We start from the raw sequence: 23,391 nt of genomic DNA, 5'->3' as shown, positions 1-23,391 counted from the left end.
ATGCATATATGTTTACATATATTTATTCCTATATATTAAGTGTATATTTATTTTATTTGTTTATGTCAAAATGTCATCTTTCATTGTTTTAGTGTTTTCTAATTTGAGTTGTTATGATATTTAATTATTTTCTTTTCTTCTATAACTTCTACATAAAGTCTTGATCGACCTTTTTAAAGATTTATTCAACATGTTTTAATGTAGACGTGTTGTTGTTGTTGTTGTTGTTGTTGTTGTTGTTTGTTTTGGTTGTTGAACAATGACTGGAGTCATGTGACCATGTTGCTAATTGAACCTCCATGTTTGAAGCAAACACACACAGAGGTGTTGAAAGGTGACGACACACTCGCACAAAGGCTCAGCGGGTGTTTTGTGAGATGATTGTTGACTCGCTGTCGTGACATTTAAGATGCTGTCTGAGCACAAAACCCTCGTCTCCTCTCAGCCTCGTTTACAAACTTCACGCTCGACCTTTAACCTTTTGTTTTTGAAACGGTTGTTATTAAGAAAGTGACATTTGAGTGAGTCACAGTGGCTGAGCTTTAAAAGTTTACTCTCAAACGTTACTCTCAAACTTTACTCTCAAACTTTATTCTCAAACTTTATTCTCAAACGTTACTCTCAAAAAACTTTACTCTCAAACTTTATTCTCAAACGTTACTCTCAAACTTTACTCTCAAAAAACTATACTCTCAAACGTTACTCTTAAACTTTACTCTCAAACTTTATTCTCAAACGTTACTCTCAAACGTTACTCTCAAACTTTACTCTCAAACTTTACTCTCAAAAAACTATACTCTCAAACGTTACTCTCAAACGTTACTCTCAAAAAACTATACTCTCAAACGTTACTCTCAAACGTTACTCTCAAACTTTACTCTCAACTTTACTCTCAAACTTTACTCTCAAACTTTACTCTCAAACTTTATTCTCAAACGTTACTCTCAAATGTTACTCTCAACTTTACTCTCAAACGTTACTCTCAAACTTTACTCTCAAACTTTATTCTCAAACGTTCCTCTCAAACGTTACTCTCAAACTTTATTCTCAAACGTTACTCTCAAACTTTACTCTCAAAAAACTATACTCTCAAACGTTACTCTTAAACTTTACTCTCAAACTTTATTCTCAAACGTTACTCTCAAACGTTACTCTCAAACTTTACTCTCAAACTTTACTCTCAAAAAACTATACTCTCAAACGTTACTCTCAAACGTTACTCTCAAACTTTACTCTCAACTTTACTCTCAAACTTTACTCTCAAACTTTACTCTCAAACTTTATTCTCAAACGTTACTCTCAAATGTTACTCTCAACTTTACTCTCAAACGTTACTCTCAAACTTTACTCTCAAACTTTATTCTCAAACGTTACTCTCAAACGTTACTCTCAAACTTTATTCTCAAACTTTACTCTCAACGTTACTCTCAAACGTTACTCTCAAACTTTACTCTCAACTTTACTCTCAAACGTTACTCTCAAACTTTACTCTCAAACTTTGTTCTCAAACGTTACTCTCAAACTTTACTCTCAAACTTCATTCTCAAACGTTACTCTCAAACGTTACTCTCAAACTTTATTCTCAAACGTTACTCTCAAACTTTACTCTCAAAAAACTATACTCTCAAACGTTACTCTCAAACGTTACTCTCAAACTTTACTCTCAACTTTACTCTTAAACTTTACTCTCAAACTTTACTCTCAAACTTTATTCTCAAACGTTACTCTAAAATGTTACTCTCAACTTTACTCTCAAACGTTACTCTCAAACTTTACTCTCAAACTTTATTCTCAAACTTTACTCTCAAACTTTATTCTCAAACGTTACTCTCAAACTTTATTCTCAACGTTACTCTCAAACTTTACTCTAAAACTTTACTCTCAACGTTACTCTCAAACGTTACTCTCAAACTTTACTCTCAAACTTTACTCTCAAACTTTGTTCTCAAACGTTACTCTCAAACTTTACTCTCAAAAAACTATACTCTCAAACTTTACTCTCAAACTTTACTCTCAACGTTACTCTCAAACGTTTCTCTCAAACTTTACTCTCAAACGTTTCTCTCAAACTTTACTCTCAAACGTTACTCTCAAACTTTACTCTCAAAAAACTATACTCTCAAACTTTACTCTCAACGTTACTCTCAAACGTTTCTCTCAAACTTTACTCTCAAACTTTACTCTCAAACGTTACTCTCAAACTTTCTCTCAAACTTTACTCTCAAACGTTACTCTCAACGTTACTCTCAAAAGTTTCTCTCAAACTTTACTCTCAAACGTTACTCTCAACGTTACTCTCAAAAGTTTCTCTCAAACTTTACTCTCAAACGTTACTCTCAAACGTTACTCTCAAACTTTACTCTCAAACCATACTCTCAAACTATACTCTCAAACTATACTCTCAAACTTTAGTCTCAAACTATACTCTCAAACCTTACTCTCAAACTTTACTCTCTATGTTACTCTAAAACTTTACTCTCAAACTTTACTCTCAACGTTACTCTCAAATACACGAAGATATGAATAAAACAGTGAAGATTAAAAAGATCTTGTCAGAGTCGAAGCGCATCATTTGATCACAGCACACGTCGCTGAAGGAGTTTTCCTCGGTTTTCTTCTCTAATTCCAGCGTAATTGGCCGACATGACGTTGATCGTCGGCTGTTATTTCGAACCCTCCGGCCGCCCCGACCTCGCTCTCTTCTTTATCTGAACGTTCGCCGTCTCCGTGTTTTTCCGTCGCTCCAGTTCCGGGTCGAAGCCCGAGTCTCATTCTTCACCAATTACTGGTTGACTTCAGGTGCTGAACCTCGGGCGGCGCCATCCACTGGCTCATTATCGCTCACTTTGACTCTTCCTTTCATGGCTTTGATGCGTCCGTCTGCCCCCCCGCTCGCCGTCTATCTTCCGTTTCTTATCCTTTCATCCTCACACTTGCCTTTTGTGTTGCTTCACTGTCGCACTTATTCTCATGTTAGGCTCATCTGAGGTCCTGGTGTTGTCGTTTGACTGGACCAAAACAAACCTTTACATTCAGAAACACACAAATACACAGACACATTTAAACACTAACACACAAATACACAGGTACATTTAGAAACACACTAACACACAGACACATTTAGTTAAACACCAACGCACAAATACACAGGTACATTTAGAAACACACTAACACACACACACATTTAGTTATACACTAACACACAAATACACAGGTACATTTAGAAACACACTAACACACAAATACACAGGTACATTTAGAAACACACTAACACACAGACACATTTAGTTAAACACCAACGCACAAATACACAGGTACATTTAGAAACGCACTAACACACACACACATTTAGTTATACACTAACACACAAATACACAGGTACATTTAGAAACACACTAACACACAAATACACAGGTACATTTAGAAACACACTAACACACAAATACACAGGTACATTTAGAAACACACTAACACACAGACACATTTAGTTAAACACCAACGCACAAATACACAGGTACATTTAGTAACACACTAACACACACACACATTTAGTTATACACTAACACACAAATACACAGGTACATTTAGAAACACACTAACACACAAATACACAGGTACATTTAGAAACACACTAACACACACACACATTTAGTTATACACTAACACACAAATACACAGGTACATTTAGAAACACACTAACACACACACACATTTAGTTATACACTAACACACAAATACACAGGTACATTTAGAAACACACTAACACACAAATACACAGGTACATTTAGAAACACACTAACACACAGACACATTTAGTTACACACCAACGCACAAATACACAGGTACATTTAGAAACACACTAACACACAAATACACAGGTACATTTAGAAACACACTAACACACAGACACATTTAGTTACACACCAACGCACAAATACACAGGTACATTTAGAAACACACTAACACACACACACATTTAGTTATACACTAACACACAAATACACAGGTACATTTAGAAACACACTAACACACAAATACACAGGTACATTTAGAAACACACTAACACACAAATACACAGGTACATTTAGAAACACACTAACACACAAATACACAGGTACATTTAGAAACACACTAACACACAAATACACAGGTACATTTAGAAACACACTAACACACAAATACACAGGTACATTTAGAAACACACTAACACAAAGACACATTTAGTTACACACCAACGCACAAATACACAGGTACATTTAGAAACACACTAACACACACACACATTTAGTTATACACTAACACACAAATACACAGGTACATTTAGAAACACACTTACACACACACATTTAGTTAAACACTAACACACAAATACAGAGGTAAATTTAGAAACACACTAACACACAAATACACAGGTACACAAATACACAGGTACATTTAGTAAATACACTAATATAGACATGATTGTAACACTAGCAGCATACATGCGAAAAAGTACTTGCACAGGTGCTCAAAACACACACTAAAACACACACTAAAACACACAAAGATACATCTTTAAAACCACCATAACACACTTTCAAACACTTGCGCTGCCTCTGACCCTGGCTAGCCTGCACAGGTATGTTTCTCTGACTGGAGCTTCAAACACAACTGATGGTTCTTTTCATCCATCCATCCTTTTGTCCTCCCTCTCTCTCTCTCCGCCGCTCCATTCATTCTTCTTTATCTGCATTTCTTTATTGAACAAATTCTCGGCGGCAGCTCTTTCTTCCTGCGCCGCTTCATCCTTCCTCAAATTGCTACAACTCAATTGTCTCGTCCTGCGCCCGCCGGCCGCCGCGGTATTAATAAAGCCCGGTTTGAAGTAGATTTAATTTCTGCTCCATTTTCAATCAGGTTAGTGCGTCGTCTCAGAGCACTTCCTCCTCGCCACGATATCACATCAGCGACGAATCATCCCCGTATACATGACTGTGGATGTGATGGATGTCACTCAAAGTTCAGGGTTCATGGACACATCGGAATCAGAAAATACGCTTTAACGCACATTTTCCCGCCATTTATGTGTATCTGACTTGTGTCTTTATTTATCGTCAGCTTATAGTTGTTGTTTTTTTAATGTACCTTTGAGTTAGTTAGTTAACTTTTAACCCCTGAACACACAGAGTTTAGCTTTTTATTTACTTGTTTTTGTATTAGCGTTTTCCATGCTAGCTTCTGCTAGCACTGTTTTCCCGCCATTTCTGTGTTTCTGACTTGTGTCTTTATTTATTGTCAGCTTATAGTTATTTTTTTTAATGTAACTGTCTGTTAGTGTGTGAACTTTTTCCCCCGAATAATTGAATTTATTTATTTTTGCATAAGCGATTTCCATGATTTCTTTAACTAACACTGGTTTCCTGCCGTTTCTGTGCTTCTGACTTGTGTCTTTATTAATTGTTAGCTTATCCTTAACAGTAAGTGTGTGTTTTGCAGTTAATGTTTTACTGTATAGCAACAAATTCTTTTTTTACTGTTCTTTTTGGAGTCGAAAAAATATTTGTTCATCTTAATGTAGCGACTGTAGTCAGATACAGAGAAATGACAGCAAATCCAGTGTTAGTAAGTAAAAAAAAAAAAGAAAAAAAGTAAAGAAAAAATGGTTTGGGGTTAAAATTTAACGCACTAACAGACAGGTACATTAAAAAATAACCATCAGCTAACAATAATTAAAGAAACGATTCAGATACACAGAAATGGCGGGAAAACAGTGCTAGCAAAAGCTAGCATTGTATACGCTAATACAAAAATAAGTAAAAAAGAAAGCTTAACTGTGTGATCAGGGGTTTAAAGGTAATGCACTAATGCACAGGTACATAAAAACAACTGTTGAGCTAACGATAAATAAAGACACAAGTCAGATACACAGAAAGGGCGGGAAAACAGTGCTAGCAAAAGCTAGCATTGTATACACTAATATAAAAATAAGTAAAAAAGAAAGCTTAACTGTGTGATCAGGGGTTAAAGGTAATGCACTAATGCACAGGTACATAAAAACAACTGTTGAGCTAACGATAAATAAAGACACAAGTCATATACACAGAAAGGGCGGGAAAACAGTGCTAGCAAAAGCTAGCATTGTATACACTAATATAAAAATAAGTAAAAAAGAAAGCTTAACTGTGTGATCAGGGGTTTAAAGGTAATGCACTAATGCACAGGTACATAAAAACAACTGTTGAGCTAACGATAAATAAAGGCACAAGTCAGATACACAGAAAGGGCGGGAAAACAGTGCTAGCAAAAGCTAGCATTGTATACGCTAATACAAAAATAAGTAAAAAAGAAAGCTTAACTGTGTGATCAGGGGTTTAAAGGTAATGCACTAATGCACAGGTACATAAAAACAACTGTTGAGCTAACGATAAATAAAGACACAATTCAGATACACAGAAATGGCGGGAAAACAGTGCTAGCAAAAGCTAGCATTGTATACGCTAATACAAAAATAAGTAAAAAAGAAAGCTTAACTGTGTGATCAGGGGTTTAAAGGTAATGCACTAATGCACAGGTACATAAAAACAACTGTTGAGCTAACGATAAATAAAGACACAAGTCAGATACACAGAAAGGGCGGGAAAACAGTGCTAGCAAAAGCTAGCATTGTATACGCTAATACAAAAATAAGTAAAAAAGAAAGCTTAACTGTGTGATCAGGGGTTTAAAGGTAATGCACTAATGCACAGGTACATAAAAACAACTGTTGAGCTAACGATAAATAAAGACACAAGTCAGATACACAGAAATGGCGGGAAACAGTGCTAGCAAAACGCTAGCATGGAATTCGCTAATTGAAAAACAAGTAAATAAAAAGCTAAACTCTGTTGGGGGGGTTAAAAGTCGATGAAGAAATCAAGTGTCTCAGAAGTCAACCTCAAATCACCACGTTAGCATTCATGCTAGCGACGCTCCATCTGTCTTGATGGCAATAATTGAGCTGAAACGGCTCCAGAGTTCGAACACCTCCAGAGGAACTCTCAGCAGCTCCGTCTCTTGCAGCGCGACGTAATTAGAATCCTCTAGAAGCCGTCCACTTCTCGCCGACTTAATTCAATTTATCTGCGCGGCGGAGCTGCAGGGTGTCGCAGCGAAGCCCTTTGATTTATGTGATTTGTTTTGAGCCGTCTTTTAATTGATGGATGTGATCTTTGCACGTGAGCGGCTGCTGCACGAGCCAATGAGCCACTTTAACAAGGATCTGAAAGTTGGGCTGATGAAGAGGCCGATCGCTTGTTGAAGACACCGGCGAGATATTTCTCTAATGAAGGTGCGCTGGAGCGCCGGCAGACATCTTGGAATGTTGGGCCGAGACGGATCGATGACTGACGTGAATTAAGAAAGAATATAAATATGTTGCATGTATAAAAAAAATCTATAATACATTATTCATTTAATTGAATATACATTCATTTAGCATTCAGATAAGAAAAGGATAATATATATACATAAATATGTATAAAATTTTGAAGAGAAAATATATTATAACAAATATTTTAGAGCAGAAAAAAGTAAATATTCAAAGACATCACAAAATACATTTATTTGTATATATTAAGAATATAAACAATAATAACAAAACACAAGCAAAAAAGTTTTGTTACTTCATTGAAACATCTTGATAAACTATGGACGAAACATTGAATTTTGAAAATTGTAATCCTTTTATTTTAATTATTTACGTTAACAAATAACTTCAAGAGGTTATATTTACTTTTCAACACTTTATATCTGGCTACGAACAGACGAGGAACACATAAGTACAAAGGACTTGGAAGTAAACGGGTTCCATTAAATATTTTGAATTTATGAATTTCTAACCCGGATTTTTAACTAAATAAAAATCCCCCAAAATCCGAAATGAAATTTCAATTACTGTTGCATGACGAGGCATGAATACGTTTAATTGGAAAAACTTGAAATTGAATGTAAGAATGTAAAAAAACAACGTCATTTATCGTAAACAATTATAATATAATCAAAATTATATGTAAAATAAATATTCATTTTAAAATAATTAATTGTAAAAAAAACAAAAAAACATCATTTCTAAAAGTGAATTCATATTCATCTAAATCTTTTAGTTTTATCTTTTTATGTATAATTGTATTTATTGGATTTTTTACTCCATAACTTTTTTTGGTCATTTCTTCAGACGTTAAATTTTAAAATGTATTCATGCATTTTAAAACATAGGCAGCTTAAAATAATTGCTTCATATTTCTTTTTGGAATTAATGATCTGATTTTAAAGCTGTAAAAACTTTGTGCAATTAATATTGAAGGTTTGACACAAATTTAGGTCCATAAAGTCGGGCAACACTTTCCCAAGATTATATATAAATGTGTATGTTTGTGGATCAATAATCGACAACATAATTCAACATAATTTAACAACATTTCAAAACAGTTTGGATAAAACTCTGCGACACTTGAACAGGAAGTGGATTCTTTGTGTTGCTGTCGAACAGAAAAGTGCGTTTGTGATTCCATCAGCTGACGTAGATAAGGTGTGTAACCTCGGTGTCGCACAATGGAGCGTCTTCTTGCCTCCGGAGCAGCATCACAGGCGAGATCTCCATTACTTGTGTGGCTCGCCTCTGGCCTGAGCCGCCGCCCAATGATTTCCCCGCACACTTGTTCACACACTTGCCGACCTCCCGCCGGAGAGCTTTCTTCACGCCGTTTGTCACGGACCATTCTTTTACTTTCTGCTCTGAGGTGAAAACACAGATGTGGATTTGTGTTTGGTTTTTTTTTCCTCCCGACAGCAGCCGCGGCGTGAATCATGGGTCGGACTCGGTGGCCGGCGAGGACGTAATGAAGCGCACCTGCTACCTTTTGTTCTCCTCCGGAAAATAAAAGTGCAATTATAGCCGCTGAAGTAGCCGCGGCGCGCCGGTCGACAGCGCTTTATCACCGCCGTACTTCACTTTTTAAAATGTGGTTTTTGCTCAGCGGCGATTTCGTTTCATCGACCGTCACCGATGTGAGGTTGGACGTCATAAAGTTGTTCGGTTTATCTCAGAGATGTTTTTCCTTGTGGCGTCGCTTGTGTCTTTAACCTGAAATATACTTTTTATAGGATCTTTGTTTCCACAAAATTCACTCAAAGGCAATTTTTGTTCACATTACTTAGCGACAGCTGAAATGGCTTGTGAACATGAAACATCAGCTTTAAAAGCAGCTGGAGTCGACTGTATCCTCTCGTCCTCAGTCGTCGCAGGGATTTCATTGTTCCTTCATCTGCAAAGGATGTAATGACTGCTGCCATCTAGTGTCCAGAAGTTTAATTGCAACACAAAAATCAACAAACGCTGTGAATATTTGCATGTTATTGTACATAAAAAAAAAATTGATTTTATTTTAAATGCACTAAGATGAACTTTAAACTATTAAAGAACTATAGTCAAAAAAAAGATTTGACGTAAAAAACATTATAGACAATATTTTGATATTTTCCATTACACTTACTTGAAATACTTGTGTACTGTATGCTATTTTGAAAGTACCCATTAGCATGAAGATGCTGCAGCTAGGAACAAGTTACTATGTTTTATTTGTTGTAATAGTTTTTTTTTAGATACATTACAGGTTTATATGACAGCGACTCATTTTTGGAACAAATACAAATAATGTAGGAAATAAATATATTAATAAAATCCAATAAATCAAATGTCGAAATTTGTCTCGTTACATTCGTAAAACAACAATTTTTCGTAGGTGATGCATTATTTCAACTTAAAATACTTGTAATCTTTTTGCTAATCTATACCCGTCTAATGTATTCTAGCGTTTAAGGTATGTTTTAATGATTTATATGAAAAATTAGGTCTGTTAGCTTGGCAATTCTTAGAGCTGCTTTACTTTATAATTAGACTATTTTGTACATGCAAAATGTTGCCAAATTAGCTTCTAAGAAGCTACATTAGCATTATCATGAAGCATTAACCTCTGTTGGGGGAAGAAAAAAAGTACGACAAAAAGACTAACACAGACATGAAAGTTGGTTTCAGATCCATCTCAAGATGTTTTATTTTCTTAAAGGCGTGAAACTGGTAAATTAGCAATGAAGCTAAATTAGCATTAAGGATAACCCCAAAGAAAGTTGAATTATTATTTATGACATAAAACTGATATATTTTCTGACAATTCGACGACACAAACGACCTAATTCCAGCCTCCACACAGGTGATCCCGCAGTCATCGTGTCAAAGTGTGTGAATACAAGGAGCACAAAGCGAGCGAGATGAAGAGCGTCAGGAGGCCTGAAGATGGATTCCTGCTCCTCCCTCCTGCTCCGCCTCCTGGACCTGCTTCCCTCAAGTCTTTGAATTAATGGCTCACTCTGTGGCGCTCGTTCATCAGGATCAGAGAGGCGTCCCAGAACACAACGGCTGGCCGGCTGCTGAACTAGATATCTGCCGCCAAAACATCCTGGTGGCCCTTGACGGGCTCCTGGACGTGACGACGCCTCGCTCTGTGACACCTTCACGTTCAGTCGCTTCCTTGATTATTTCATGAAGAATATCTTAACCTGGTGCTCGTCACTCACTTGATCCATCATTTAAACAATGATACGAACGTCCTGCAGTCGTTCTTTGGGGAGAAACAGTAACGATTAGTATTGTTTGAGCCTCGAGGAGATGTTGGAGAAAAACTTTAGAAAATACCTTAAGAAACTGTAAAAAGATGTAGATTTGATTTGTTAGATTTTCGGTTTAATATCATGCAAAGTTCAAATAACCCAGATACAATGACAACGATACGATATATCGTGATACTGTAGTAACAAGGATATACGTGTAGTATTGTCCAGTACTTGACTCTGGTGTTGTGATAGTGTAGTAACAAGTATATATGTGTAGTATTGTCCAGTACTTGACTCTGGTATTGTGATAGTGTAGTAACAAGGATATATGTGTAGTATTGTCCAGTACTTGACTCTGGTATTGTGATAGTGTAGTAACAAGGATATATGTGTAGTATTGTCCAGTACTTGACTCTGGTGTTGTGATAGTGTAGTAACAAGTATATATGTGAAGTATTGTCGAGTACTTGACTCTGGTGTTGTGATAGTGTAGTAACAAGTATATATGTGTAGTATTGTCCATTACTTGACTCTGGTGTTGTGATAGTGTAGTAACAAGTATACGTATATGTGTAGTATTGTCCAGTACTTGACTCTGGTGTTGTGATAGTGTAGTAACAAGTATATATGTGTAGTATTGTCCAGTACTTGACTCTTGTGTTGTGATAGTGTAGTAACAAGTATATATGTATAGTATTGTCCAGTACTTGACTCTGGTGTTGTGATAGTGTAGTAACAAGTATATATTTATAGTATTGTCCAGTACTTGACTCTGGTGTTGTGATAGTGTAGTAACAAGAATATATGTGTAGTTTTGTGGAGTACTTAACTCTGGTGTTGTGATAGTGTAGTAACAAGAATATATGTGTAGTATTGTGTAGTACTTGACTCTGGTGTTGTAATAGTGTAGTAACAAGTATATATGTGTAGTATTGTGTAGTATTTGACTCTGGTGTTGTGATAGTGTAGTAACAAGTATATATGTGTAGTATTGTGGAATACTTGACTCTGGTGTTGTGATAGTGTAGTAACAAGTATATGTGTATAGTATTGTGGAATACTTGACTCTGGTGTTGTGATAGTGTAGTAACAAGTATTTATGTGTAGTATTGTGGAATACTTGACTCTGGTGTTGTGATAGTGTAGTAACAAGAATATATGTGTAGTATTGTGGAGTACTTAACTCTGGTGTTGTGATAGTGTAGTAACAAGAATATATGTGTAGTATTGTGGAGTACTTAACTCTGGTGTTGTGATAGTGTAGTAACAAGAATATATGTGTAGTATTGTGTAGTACTTGACTCTGGTGTTGTAATAGTGTAGTAACAAGTATATGTGTATAGTATTGTGGAATACTTGACTCTGGTGTTGTGATAGTGTAGTAACAAGTATTTATGTGTAGTATTGTGGAATACTTGACTCTGGTGTTGTGATAGTGTAGTAACAAGTATATGTGTATAGTATTGTCCAGTACTTTAATCTGGTGTTGTGATAGTGTAGTAACAAGTATATATGTGTAGTATTGTGTAGTACTTGACTCTGGTGTTGTGATAGTGTAGTAACAAGTATATATGTGTAGTATTGTGGAGTACTTGACTCTGGTGTTGTGATAGTGTAGTAACAAGTATATATGTGTAGTATTTTCCAGTACTTGACTCTGGTGTTGTGATAGTGTAGTAACAAGTATATATGTGTAGTATTGTCCAGTACTTGACTCTGGTGTTGTGATAGTATAGTAACAAGTATATATATGTGTAGTATTGTGGAATACTTGACCCTGGTGTTGTGATAGTGTAGTAACAAGTATATATGTGCAGTATTGTGTAGTACTTGACTCTGGTGTTGTGATAGTGTAGTAACAAGTATATATGTGTAGATTGTGGAGTACTTGACTCTGGTGTTGTGATAGTGTAGTAACAAGTATATATGTGTAGTATTGTGTAGTACTTGACTCTGGTGTTGTGATAGTGTAGTAACAATTATATATGTGTAGTATTGTGGAGTACTTGACTCTGGTGTTGTGATAGTGTAGTAACAAGTATATATGTGTAGTATTGTGGAGTACTTGACTCTGGTGTTGTGATAGTGTAGTAACAAGTATATATGTATAGCTTTTTCCAGTACTTCACTCTGGTGTTGTGATAGTGTAGTAACAAGTATATATGTGTAGTATTGTCCAGTACTTGACTCTGGTGTTGTGATAGTGTAGTAACAAGTATATATGTGTAGTATTGTCCAGTACTTGACTCTGGTGTTGTGATAGTATAGTAACAAGTATATATATGTGTAGTATTGTGGAATACTTGACTCTGGTGTTGTGATAGTGTAGTAACAAGTATATATGTGTAGTATTGTGGAGTACATCAAGGTGTGGACGCCCCTGATTCATCCGGTGTCAAAGTGAGCAGGATGTCCAGACTCGTCACTCACAGGCACACGGCTCTCATTTATGGACCACATTGTTGTTCAGCCAGACGGCCTGAAGCGATTTGCAACCTCGCTTGTCCTGTTTTAATGGCCGTACGAAGGGTCACCTGCCGCCGCCCGCTGACCGCGGGGGGAACCGAAGACCCTGTGTGGCGACAAACATTGTCTGGCCTTGTCACGCCGTCTGCCAGCTGTGCTCAGGAAAAATGCCCTGTCGTCCCCAACATCCCGACCTTTGACCCGTCCAGATTAATGAGGGATGGAAACCCTGGCGCCGACCATTGGTTCTGTGCCCGTCCTCTGTCTGACGTCCAGGGGAGCATGTTGCTCGTATTCATGTGGCAAAAATGACACATGTGTAATAGTGTAGTACTAGTGTACGACATCCAGCCACCAAGAGGTGTGTACTGTCCTCGTGCCTTTCCAGTTGTGTTAATTATTGAAGGATTATTTAGTGGCTTTTGTTTTCATGTGTCTGTATGAACAATGGTCTTGTTGTGTGCTTCTAATGGGCTACTTTGTGTGGTTGATTTTTCTTAAAGGGGCATGTATTTCAGCAATTTTTCAAGCAATGTTTCAGAGTTTCTTTTTTGTGTAGTGTTGTAGACTATATTTGTACTGTGATAGTTTGTTGGTGTGTTTGTTCATTGTTTAAATGTTTTTTTATTTAAGTGATGGGCTTATGTATTTGTATAGTACGCGATATATACGATTGGAAAGACCTGCGCTAAAGCATGTGTATCAAAAATACTTCACTACATATAATTAACTACTGATTGTACTTCTTAGGAAATAAATGAGGGAGTAAAATCTTTGAAGCAGTGAACGTCACCCCTGACCTTGAGTCATAGTACTTAATTCAAGCTTGTATTTGGTATAAACTCTGGAGGAAGATAATTAACGACTTGTTTAAACTACGACATTCATATAACAGTGAACTATCAGCTTCAGAAAGGATTCAGGTCGACATGTAAACTCTGTGTTATTCTCACTTGCAAGTAAATTATGTGACTTTAAACCTGATCCAATTTCCGTTCTTTGTTCAAGTGAAAGGGTTTAACCAGAAACATCTCTGGGTGTTCTGTTCAGGGTGTCTCCTGCCTCTCGCCCTGAGTAGCCGGGAAAGGCTCCAGAATCAGCGTTTTTCTTATTTCTTTGTTGTTGTCGTTGACATGAGTCTCGATTTTTCACTTTAAAAAGAAGACTTGGCAGTTTTCTTTGAATATACTAATGAAAAGTTCTTCTGCCAAAAACCTTCACTGGTAAAAATCTTTTGTTCATTGTCAACTCCTCCTCAGCTCTTATCAGCTTTGGCTCCGACAGAAATGAGTCTGTGCTCGAAGATTCCCCGTCGAGCAGCAGCCAGATTATCTGAAAGATTAGCTCCCGTTCAATCCCAGTTGGAAGATGAGTGACTGAGCCGGATTGTTATTGTGGCGGCTGGACTGGTATTTTGGTTCTGTTCCCTCTGAGCCCAAATTTAATTTTGGCTAACGTGGTTTGTGTAGAAGTGGACTTTGATTTATTGCTATTCCTGCTGATTTAATTCCATCTCCTCGGCCTGGTGATGACAGATTATCTCTGCGTAATTGAGGTGTGATGATCGCAGGAGCATCATTCGATTCTCAGTCTCAGACCTGGACGATCACACGAGCTTTATTTGACTTGAATAAATGTGTTGTGTTATTGATGTGTGCGGAGACACGCAACACACCTGACTTTTGAAGATGCAAAATAGATGGAAAGATATGACACACCTCAGCGGTCCAGACCTCCACAGTACTGTAACTTCTAAATACTACTATTTAGTTCAAGTAAACTGTGATCTCAGTAAATCTGCCCCTGGTTGGATTATTCTGTTCTTTAATTTTAATTTAAATAATATTACCTTTTGTGTGTTTCAGTAATTTGATTTTTAGGTTATTAAAATATATATATTCTTTATTTTTTTTTTATATCAAACAACTTTTAAAATACATTACAAAAATACATTTAAAAGTAAGTCTTTGTTTTTAATGTTTCTAAATGTTCCACTTGACATCATCTCATGTTACTCAAAAAAAAACAAAATGTATTTCCCATTAATTAAGTGAAAGTTGATTTAACATATTAAATGATTTACCAATTTACATTGTCTTACAAAAATATATTTTTGGCCATGTTCCTTATTCTTTAGTTCATTCTTTAAAATGGTAAACTTTAGGAAATAACATTACCTATACATCAATTATTATTATTATTTGGATTATTATTATTATCTTTCAAAACATCCCAATATCATTTCCATTAAAAAATATATATATATATATATATTTTAATATTCTTGTAACCTTGCAATGTTTTTTGAAGTGTTTTTTTTTTTCTGAATGTCAGTTTTGCAGAAAACTGACCAAAAACAGTTTTGACTGAGAGAAAATTCTAAAAATGTCTAAACTATGGAAAAACAACATGATTTGGATTTTATAATCCATTTATAATGTGTTTGTGTCGTTTACACTATTGTACAGTTTATTTAGTGTCTAAACCAGAAGGATGTGTCTCGCCTGCAGTTCATACTAAACTCTGCAGCCAGAATTCTGAGCCGCTCTAGTAGAAGAACTCACATTTCTCCTTCAAACTCTTCACTGGCTGCCAGTTTCTTTCAGGATCATTTTAAAATTCTGGTTCTTACTTTCAGATCTATTCATGGTCAGACCTTCCATCAGTGATCTGATCCAGACTTACACCCCAGCTCGGGCTCTGAGGTCTGTGGATCAGAATCTACTGATGGTTCCTGAACTTCAGGACCAGAGGAGAGAAATCCTTCCAGACTGTTGCTCCTAAGCTTTGGAACCATCTCTGTGTTTGATGATCTACTGACTCCTTCAAGAAACATCTCAAGACACTTTTATTCAAGCTTTTCCTTGATTCTCTGAGACTCTTGTGTTTGTCTCGGTGTTATCTTTACCTTTAAAGTATATATTTTAGTGGGTATTGTCTTGATTCTTTAAGCGCTTTGTGATCCTGGTCTGGAAAAGTGTTCTATAAATATGACTAACTTAGTTACTTGACCTCATCTCATGTTATTCTAAAAGTATTTCCAATGTTTCCTGTGAAGCCTCCTGCCTTCACACAATAGATTAAAACTACTGTGTGCGTCTCAATCGTCTGATCGCTCGCGTAGCAACGATGTCTGAACGCACAATTATCTTCAGAGTGGATTCACGATGATCACCTCGACCTTTTCCACATTGAGACGCGACCTCTGCCGGCCCAGATCTCGGCTCCTCCATCTCGAGGACCTTCTGGGAGTTCTGACGGCGGTGGAGTGGGCGGACGTATCTCCGTCTTCTGTGACGACCCGCAGCTTTGTTTGCCTTCGCATCAATTAAAAATGCAACGTTCGGCATTAGCATGGCTCAGATCCGGTGACGTCTTATTATCCGGCCGCCGTATGTGGGAAGTATAAAAGCATTCCGCCCGCTGCGCTGACCCCGGCGCCGGTTTTCTTTTCGGCTTCTGGCCCCCTGTAGCTCCGCTGGCTGCCAAATGTCATGTGCAACTGTCTTATCAGGGCCGGGGCAGATTACAGGATTTGCTCTTTTTAAGTAGAAACACAGACTCTTAAGACCACGAGGAGCAGCAGGAGCTCCACGTCTGGACTCGCAAACAAACAAAAGGTCCTCTTGGAACTGGAAAAAACTTCTGTTGCATGTTAGCGATTCTTCCGTTTTAATCCCTGATCTAATTATTCTAAGCCTTTTGACGAACACAAGCGAATACCCGTCTGTCTCGGTCGACCTTTAAGAGGGATTATCTGCCATGCCATTGTCTTATCTGGATTTATGTGGATAATCTTTCAGAAGATCTGGGGTGAAACAAGCGTTTAATGTCTCCAGCGAAGCTCTTGAACTGCAGCCAATGTTGTCTTTGTTATGATTGGCTGGTGAACAAAAAGTTTAATTAACGGTTTTGAGCAGAGAGTTCTGTGTTCAGTATGTATACAAATATATACGTTTTCTTCATGTTTCTGCAGCCACATTACACACCGCTGTATTGATTTTTAATTAAAAATAAATACATAAATAAGATTTACAAAAACACATCAAAATATAATTTTTGGGGGGCTTCAAAAATAACATTTTATTCATTTTTATTCATTAACTATTTTATTTATATATCTTAATCATTACTTAATTGCCTTTATGGTTAGTTTTCCTATAAAGATTGTTTAAAATAAAGTAATTTTGTTTTACCAAAAACTATTAAAATTCCGGCCTCTAGATGGCAGCAGTCATTATGTCATCCGTGGCTAAAAGAAACAATTGGATCCTTCCAGATGACTGAGGACGAGAGGATACACTCGACTGATCACTGATGGAAGGTCTGACCATGAATAGATCTGAAAGTAAGAACCAGAATTTTAAAATGATCCTGAAAGAAACTAGTGAAGAGTTTGAAGGAGAAATGTGAGTTCTTCTACTAGAGCGGCTCAGAATTCTGGCTGCAGAGTTTTGTATGAACTGCAGGCGAGACACATCCTTCTGGTTTAGACATGAAAATAAACTGTTACGATAGTTTAAAAGACAAATGGACTATAAGATCCAGATCATGTTGTGACAACATTTTCCGCCTGGCGTCACATGCGCCCTCATGCGGACTCGCCAGGAATTACAGGTTCAAATTTCAAAATGCAATTAATTGCAATTCATTGTTTCATTGAGTAATTTCTTATGGACGATTAAACGTTTATCGATTGATTGAATCCCCACTGCAGAGTATTGTTGTCCATCCTTGTTTCTCACTGCAATGCAGATGTTTCGTCCTCACGCTAGACTTTGTCGCGGCGGAATCTTGGTCTCCTGGAACGATGCAGTGACCTCCTCCTGTCGGCGTCTGATTGAAACTAATTAGGCAGGAAGGAAGATTTAGTGCGAAACACGCTTGTTAGCCAGAGTGTTGTCAGTTCAGGAACCCGGAACCTGCCGACACGAAAACCCCCCAAACATATGCCGGCGCTGACGCCAGCCAGCGGTGATGTGTGGGCGACGGCGAGGAGGAGACAGATGTTTGTGGATCGATGCTACAGTGACGGTCCAGACAGGATGTGGAGTAATTGCAAGATATATCTCGAGATGTTTGAACCTGGAGCTTCAAAATTTTGTGGTTTTCGTCGTTGTTACCTTTCGCTCCAGCGGACGCTTTTCCAGACCAGGGTCACAAAGCGCTTAAACAATCAAAACAATACTGAGAACAACACAGGAGTCTCAGAGAATCAAGGAAAAGCTCAAACAAAAGTGTCTTGAAATGTTTCTTGAAGGAGTCAGTAGATCATCAAACACAGATGTTTCTTGAAGGAGTCAGTAGATCATCAAACACAGATGTTTCTTGAAGGAGTCAGTAGATCATCAAACACATATGTTTCTTGAAGGAGTCAGTAGATCATCAAACACAGATGTTTCTTGAAGGAGTCAGTAGATCATCAAACACAGATGTTTCTTGAAGGAGTCAGTAGATCATCAAACACAGAGATGTTTCTTGAAGGAGTCAGTAGATCATCAAACACAGATGTTTCTTGAAGGAGTCAGTAGATCATAAAACACAGATGTTTCTTAAAGGAGTCAGTAGATCATCAAACACAGATGTTTCTTGAAGGAGTCAGTAGATCATCAAACACAGATGTTTCTTGAAGGAGTCAGTAGATCATCAAACACAGATGTTTCTTGAAGGAGTCAGTAGATCATCAAACACAGATGTTTCTTGAAGGAGTCAGTAGATCATCAAACACAGATGTTTCTTGAAGGAGTCAGTAGATCATCAAACACAGATGTTTCTTGAAGGAGTCAGTAGATCATCAAACACAGAGATGTTTCTTGAAGGAGTCAGTAGATCATCAAACACAGAGATGGTTCCAAAGCTTAGGAGCAACAGTCTGGAAGGATTTCTCTCCTCTGGTCCTGAAGTTCAGGAACCATCAGTAGATTCTGATCCACAGACCTCAGAGCCCGAGCTGGGGTGTAAGTCTGGATCAGATCACTGATGGAAGGTCTGACCATGAATAGATCTGAAAGTAAGAACCAGAATTTTAAAATGATCCTGAAAGAAACTGGCAGCCAGTGAAGAGTTTGAAGGAGAAATGTGAGTTATTCTACTAGAGCAGCTCAGAATTCTGGCTGCAGAGTTTAGTATGAACTGCAGACGAGACACATCCTTCTTCTTGTGTTTAAAGTGTTCGGATGAGTTCTCGGTCCCGTCCTTCTAACGAGATGTTCAGAGATCTGTGGCTCTTTTCCGATCATCCATCCACCGTTCCCGTTGAAAAGTGTTGTTGACTTTTCTTCCGTCCTTCCAGATCCGGTTCACGGCCCTCAGAGCGTAGACGTGGCCGACATCCGAGCTCGCCAGCTCACCATCCAGTGGGAGACGTTCGGCTACGCCGTGACTCGCTGCCACAGCTACAATCTGACGGTAACCGAACTCGACCACGACTTCAACCCTCGAGGCGGTCGACTGAGGTCTCGCTCTGCTCGTCTCCAGGTCCAGTACCAGTACGTGTTCAACCAGCAGGAGTTTTCGGCGGAGGAGCTGATCCCGACGTCTTCTCACTACACCCTGAGGGGCCTGAGACCCTTCGTCACCGTCCGACTCCGGCTGGTTCTGGCCAACCCGGAGGGCAGCAAGGAGAGCGAGGAGATCGTCAAGCAGACGGAGGAGGACGGTGAGTTCTGAGGAGCTGTTGGATTCTCTTTGGTGGTCGTTTGAAACTTGATCCACGACTAGAGATGTGGAAGCAGCTTCGATCTACTGGTCGCTCTAAACACTGACGCACTATCCTCTAACAGTTATCTAACGCCATCCATCCATCCATCCATCCATCCATCCATCCATCCATCCATCCATCCATCCATCCATCCATCCATCCATCCATCCATCCATCCATCCATCCATCCATCCATCCATCCATCCATCCATCCATCCATCCATCCATCCATCCATCCATCCATCCATCCATCCATCCATCCATCCATCCATCCATCCATCCATCCATCCATCCATCCATCCATCCATCCATCCATCCATCCATCCATCCATCCATCCGTACATCTGTTTATCCATCCATCCATTCATCCATCCTTCATCCATCCATCCATCCATCCATCCATCAATCCATCCATCCATCCATCCATCCATCCATCCATCCATCCATCCATCCATCCATCCATCCATCCATCCATCCATCCATCCATCCATCCATCCATCCATCCATCCATCCATCCATCCATCCATCCATCCATCCCTCTATCCATCCATCCATCCATCCATCCATCCATCCATCCATCCATCCATCCATCCATCCATCCATCCATCCATCCATCCATCCATCCATCCATCCATCCATCCATCCATCCATCCATCCATCCATCCATCCATCCATCCATCCATCCATCCATCCATGCATCCATGCATCCATCCATCTATCCGTTGGTCCAATCATGGGTCCATCCATCCGTCCATCCATCCATCCATCCGTCCATCCATCCATCTATCCAACTATCACATCTTGCATTTGTCAATTTATCCGTCCATCCATAATTCATCAATGAATCCATTAATCAACGGATCAATCCGTCCATCCATCCATCCATCCATCCATCCATCCATCCATCCATCCATCCATCCATCCATCCATCCATCCATCCATCCATCCATCCATCCATCCATCCATCCATCCATCCATCCATCCATCCATCCATCCATCCATCCATCCATCCATCCATCCATCCATCCATCCATCCATCCATCCATCCATCCATCCATCCATCCATCCATCCATCCATCCATCCATCCATCCATCCATCCATGCATCCATGCATCCATCCATCTATCCGTTGGTCCAATCATGGGTCCATCCATCCGTCCATCCATCCATCCATCCATCCGTCCATCCATCCATCCATCTATCCAACTATCACATCTTGCATTTGTCAATTTATCCGTCCATCCATAATTCATCAATGAATCCATTAATCAACGGATCAATCCGTCCATCCACCCGTCCGTCTTCCATCCATCCATAAGTACATCCGACCATCACATCTTGCGTTTGTTCATCCATCCATCCATCCATCCATCCATCCATCCACCATCCATCCATCCATCCATCCTTCAGGCTCTGTCTCAGACGGTGCTGTTAATTCATTGATGATCTTCATTTCCTCTCATCTGTGATAAACTGGATCGTCATAAACAAAACTCCGTCCTAACGATCCTGAGCCTCTTATCTCTTTCCAAGTCTCCTCCGGAGGAGAAACGATCTCCCTCTGATCGGACTAATATCTGCAGAGCGTCCGGGGAACGCCGTGGCTCGCTCGCACACATTCGTCTCCTCAGACGTGCGGCAACACAACATAACTGGAGGGGGCGACGGCGAGAAAGAGCCGTAATTGTTTTGTTCTTAATTGTTTTTTATTTAACAGCCGTTAATCTCCTGCTTGTGATGCAGTAATTAGGGGCGAGAACAGTGATTGTTCACTAAGATGCTAATTGTTGTTTGGATGGTGATGGTTCGACATCTAAACACACACACACACACGGACACACACACACACACTCACACACAGACACACACTCACAGCAAGTGTTCACCAGGGACTCTGGAGATGAAGTTCTTCTGGTTCTACACTAACAATTGTTCGACACCATTTCTCATCAAGACGTAATTGTTTCTCACACATGAGGATGAAGATGATGATGATTATGATGATGATCCTTCTGTTTTCTTTTCCTCTCAACCTTTCTCTCGTTTATCTGATCCCTGTTTTTTTCTCGACTCATCTTCCTTCTTTATTTCTCTCGTTTTCCATTCAATCTCACCTTTGAGATTTTTATTCATCATTTCAACCTCCCTTCATCCATCCACTCAATCTCTCCATCCTTTTCCGCACAGAGACCTTTGTTCCCACAACTGCCCCTCTTTCTTTACCTCCTTATTTCCTCCCTCATTATTTTGCTATATCATTTTTCCTTATGAGACAATTGTTATGTTTCATTCTACCCTGTTTCCCATTTTCTTTTATCCTCCCCTTTTGTTTTTCTTTTCCTTGATTTGTCTTTCTGCGCTCCCAACTTGACCATCCATCCGTCCGTCCGTCCATCCATCCGTCTGTCCGTCCGTCCGTCCGTCCATCCATCCATCCATCCATCCATCCATCCATCCATCCATTCCGAATGCATCCATCCATCAATGCGTCCGTCCATCCATCTATCCATTCAGCTATCCCTCTGCCATCCATCCATCCATCCATCCACCCATCTATCTATCCGTTGGTCCATCCATCCATCCATCATCCATCCATCCATCCATCCATCCATCCATCCATCCATCCATCCATCCATCCATCCATCCATCCATCCATCCATCCATCCATCCATCCATCCATCCATCCATCCATCCATCCATCCATCCATCCATCCATCCATCCATCCATCCATCCATCCATCCATCCATCCATCCATCCATCCATCCATCCATCCATCCATCCATCCATCCATCCATCCATCCATCCATCCATCCATCCATCCATCCATCCATCCATCCATCCATCCATCCATCCATCCATCCATCCATCCATCCATCCACCCATCTATCTATCCGTTGGTCCATCCACCCATCCATCCATCATCCATCCATCCATCCATCCATCCATCATCCATCCATCCATCCATCCATCCATCCATCCATCCATCCATCCATCCATCCATCCATCCATCCATCCATCCATCCATCCATCCATCCATCCATCCATCCATCCATCCATCCATCCATCTATCCAACTATCACATCTTGCATTTGTCAATTTATCCGTCCATCCATGATTCATAAATGAATCCATTAATCGACGGATCAATTCGTCCATCCATATGTCCGTCTTCCATCCATCCATAAGTACATCCAACCATCACATCTTGCGTTTGTCAACTTCATCCATCTATCTTTTCAACAATCCATCCAGCCATGTTGCCACTCTTTCATCCATCCATCCATCCATCCATCCGTCTGAATTAATCTTTCCCAAATATATTTGTAGTTTATTGTCATTTTTCCCACTAGATTCTTCTTTGTTGGTGAACATGAGTCAAGTTTCTCTCTTTTCTTGTTTTGTTTACGTAGATGTCAAACATCCAAGCCTTCACTTTCATCCCCCCGTCCTTCTGTGCGTAACGACACTGGACAAGTTTGAGTGGAACAAAACAAAAACTTGCCTCACAGACAAACGTCAGGTCTCGTCACCGCCCACACGACACCATTAACATAACCATCCAAACACCTATTTGTCAGGTAACTGTCAGGTCGACTGG

The 23,391-nt window shown here is 39.1% G+C and overlaps 1 protein-coding gene across 2 annotated transcripts in view; it reads left to right on the top strand.

The window, feature by feature from the left end:
• ptprt (protein tyrosine phosphatase receptor type T) overlaps positions 1–23,391 on the top strand; it is a 305,407-nt gene that overhangs the window by 126,246 nt on the left and 155,770 nt on the right. For both annotated transcript variants that reach the window (XM_087799988.1, XM_087799990.1), the window contains exons 9-10: positions 19,385–19,500; positions 19,570–19,750. In XM_087799988.1, coding sequence (XP_087656114.1) covers positions 19,385–19,500; positions 19,570–19,750 — 297 coding nt within the window. The remainder of the gene's footprint in view (positions 1–19,384; positions 19,501–19,569; positions 19,751–23,391) is intronic.

This window comes from Callionymus lyra, chromosome 10 (assembly GCF_982586985.1).
Source record: "Callionymus lyra chromosome 10, fCalLyr1.hap1.1, whole genome shotgun sequence".
Taxonomy (NCBI): domain Eukaryota; kingdom Metazoa; phylum Chordata; class Actinopteri; order Syngnathiformes; family Callionymidae; genus Callionymus; species Callionymus lyra.
The sequence above is the reverse complement of the archived record's forward strand: the minus strand, read 5'-3'. Positions and strand labels throughout refer to the sequence as shown.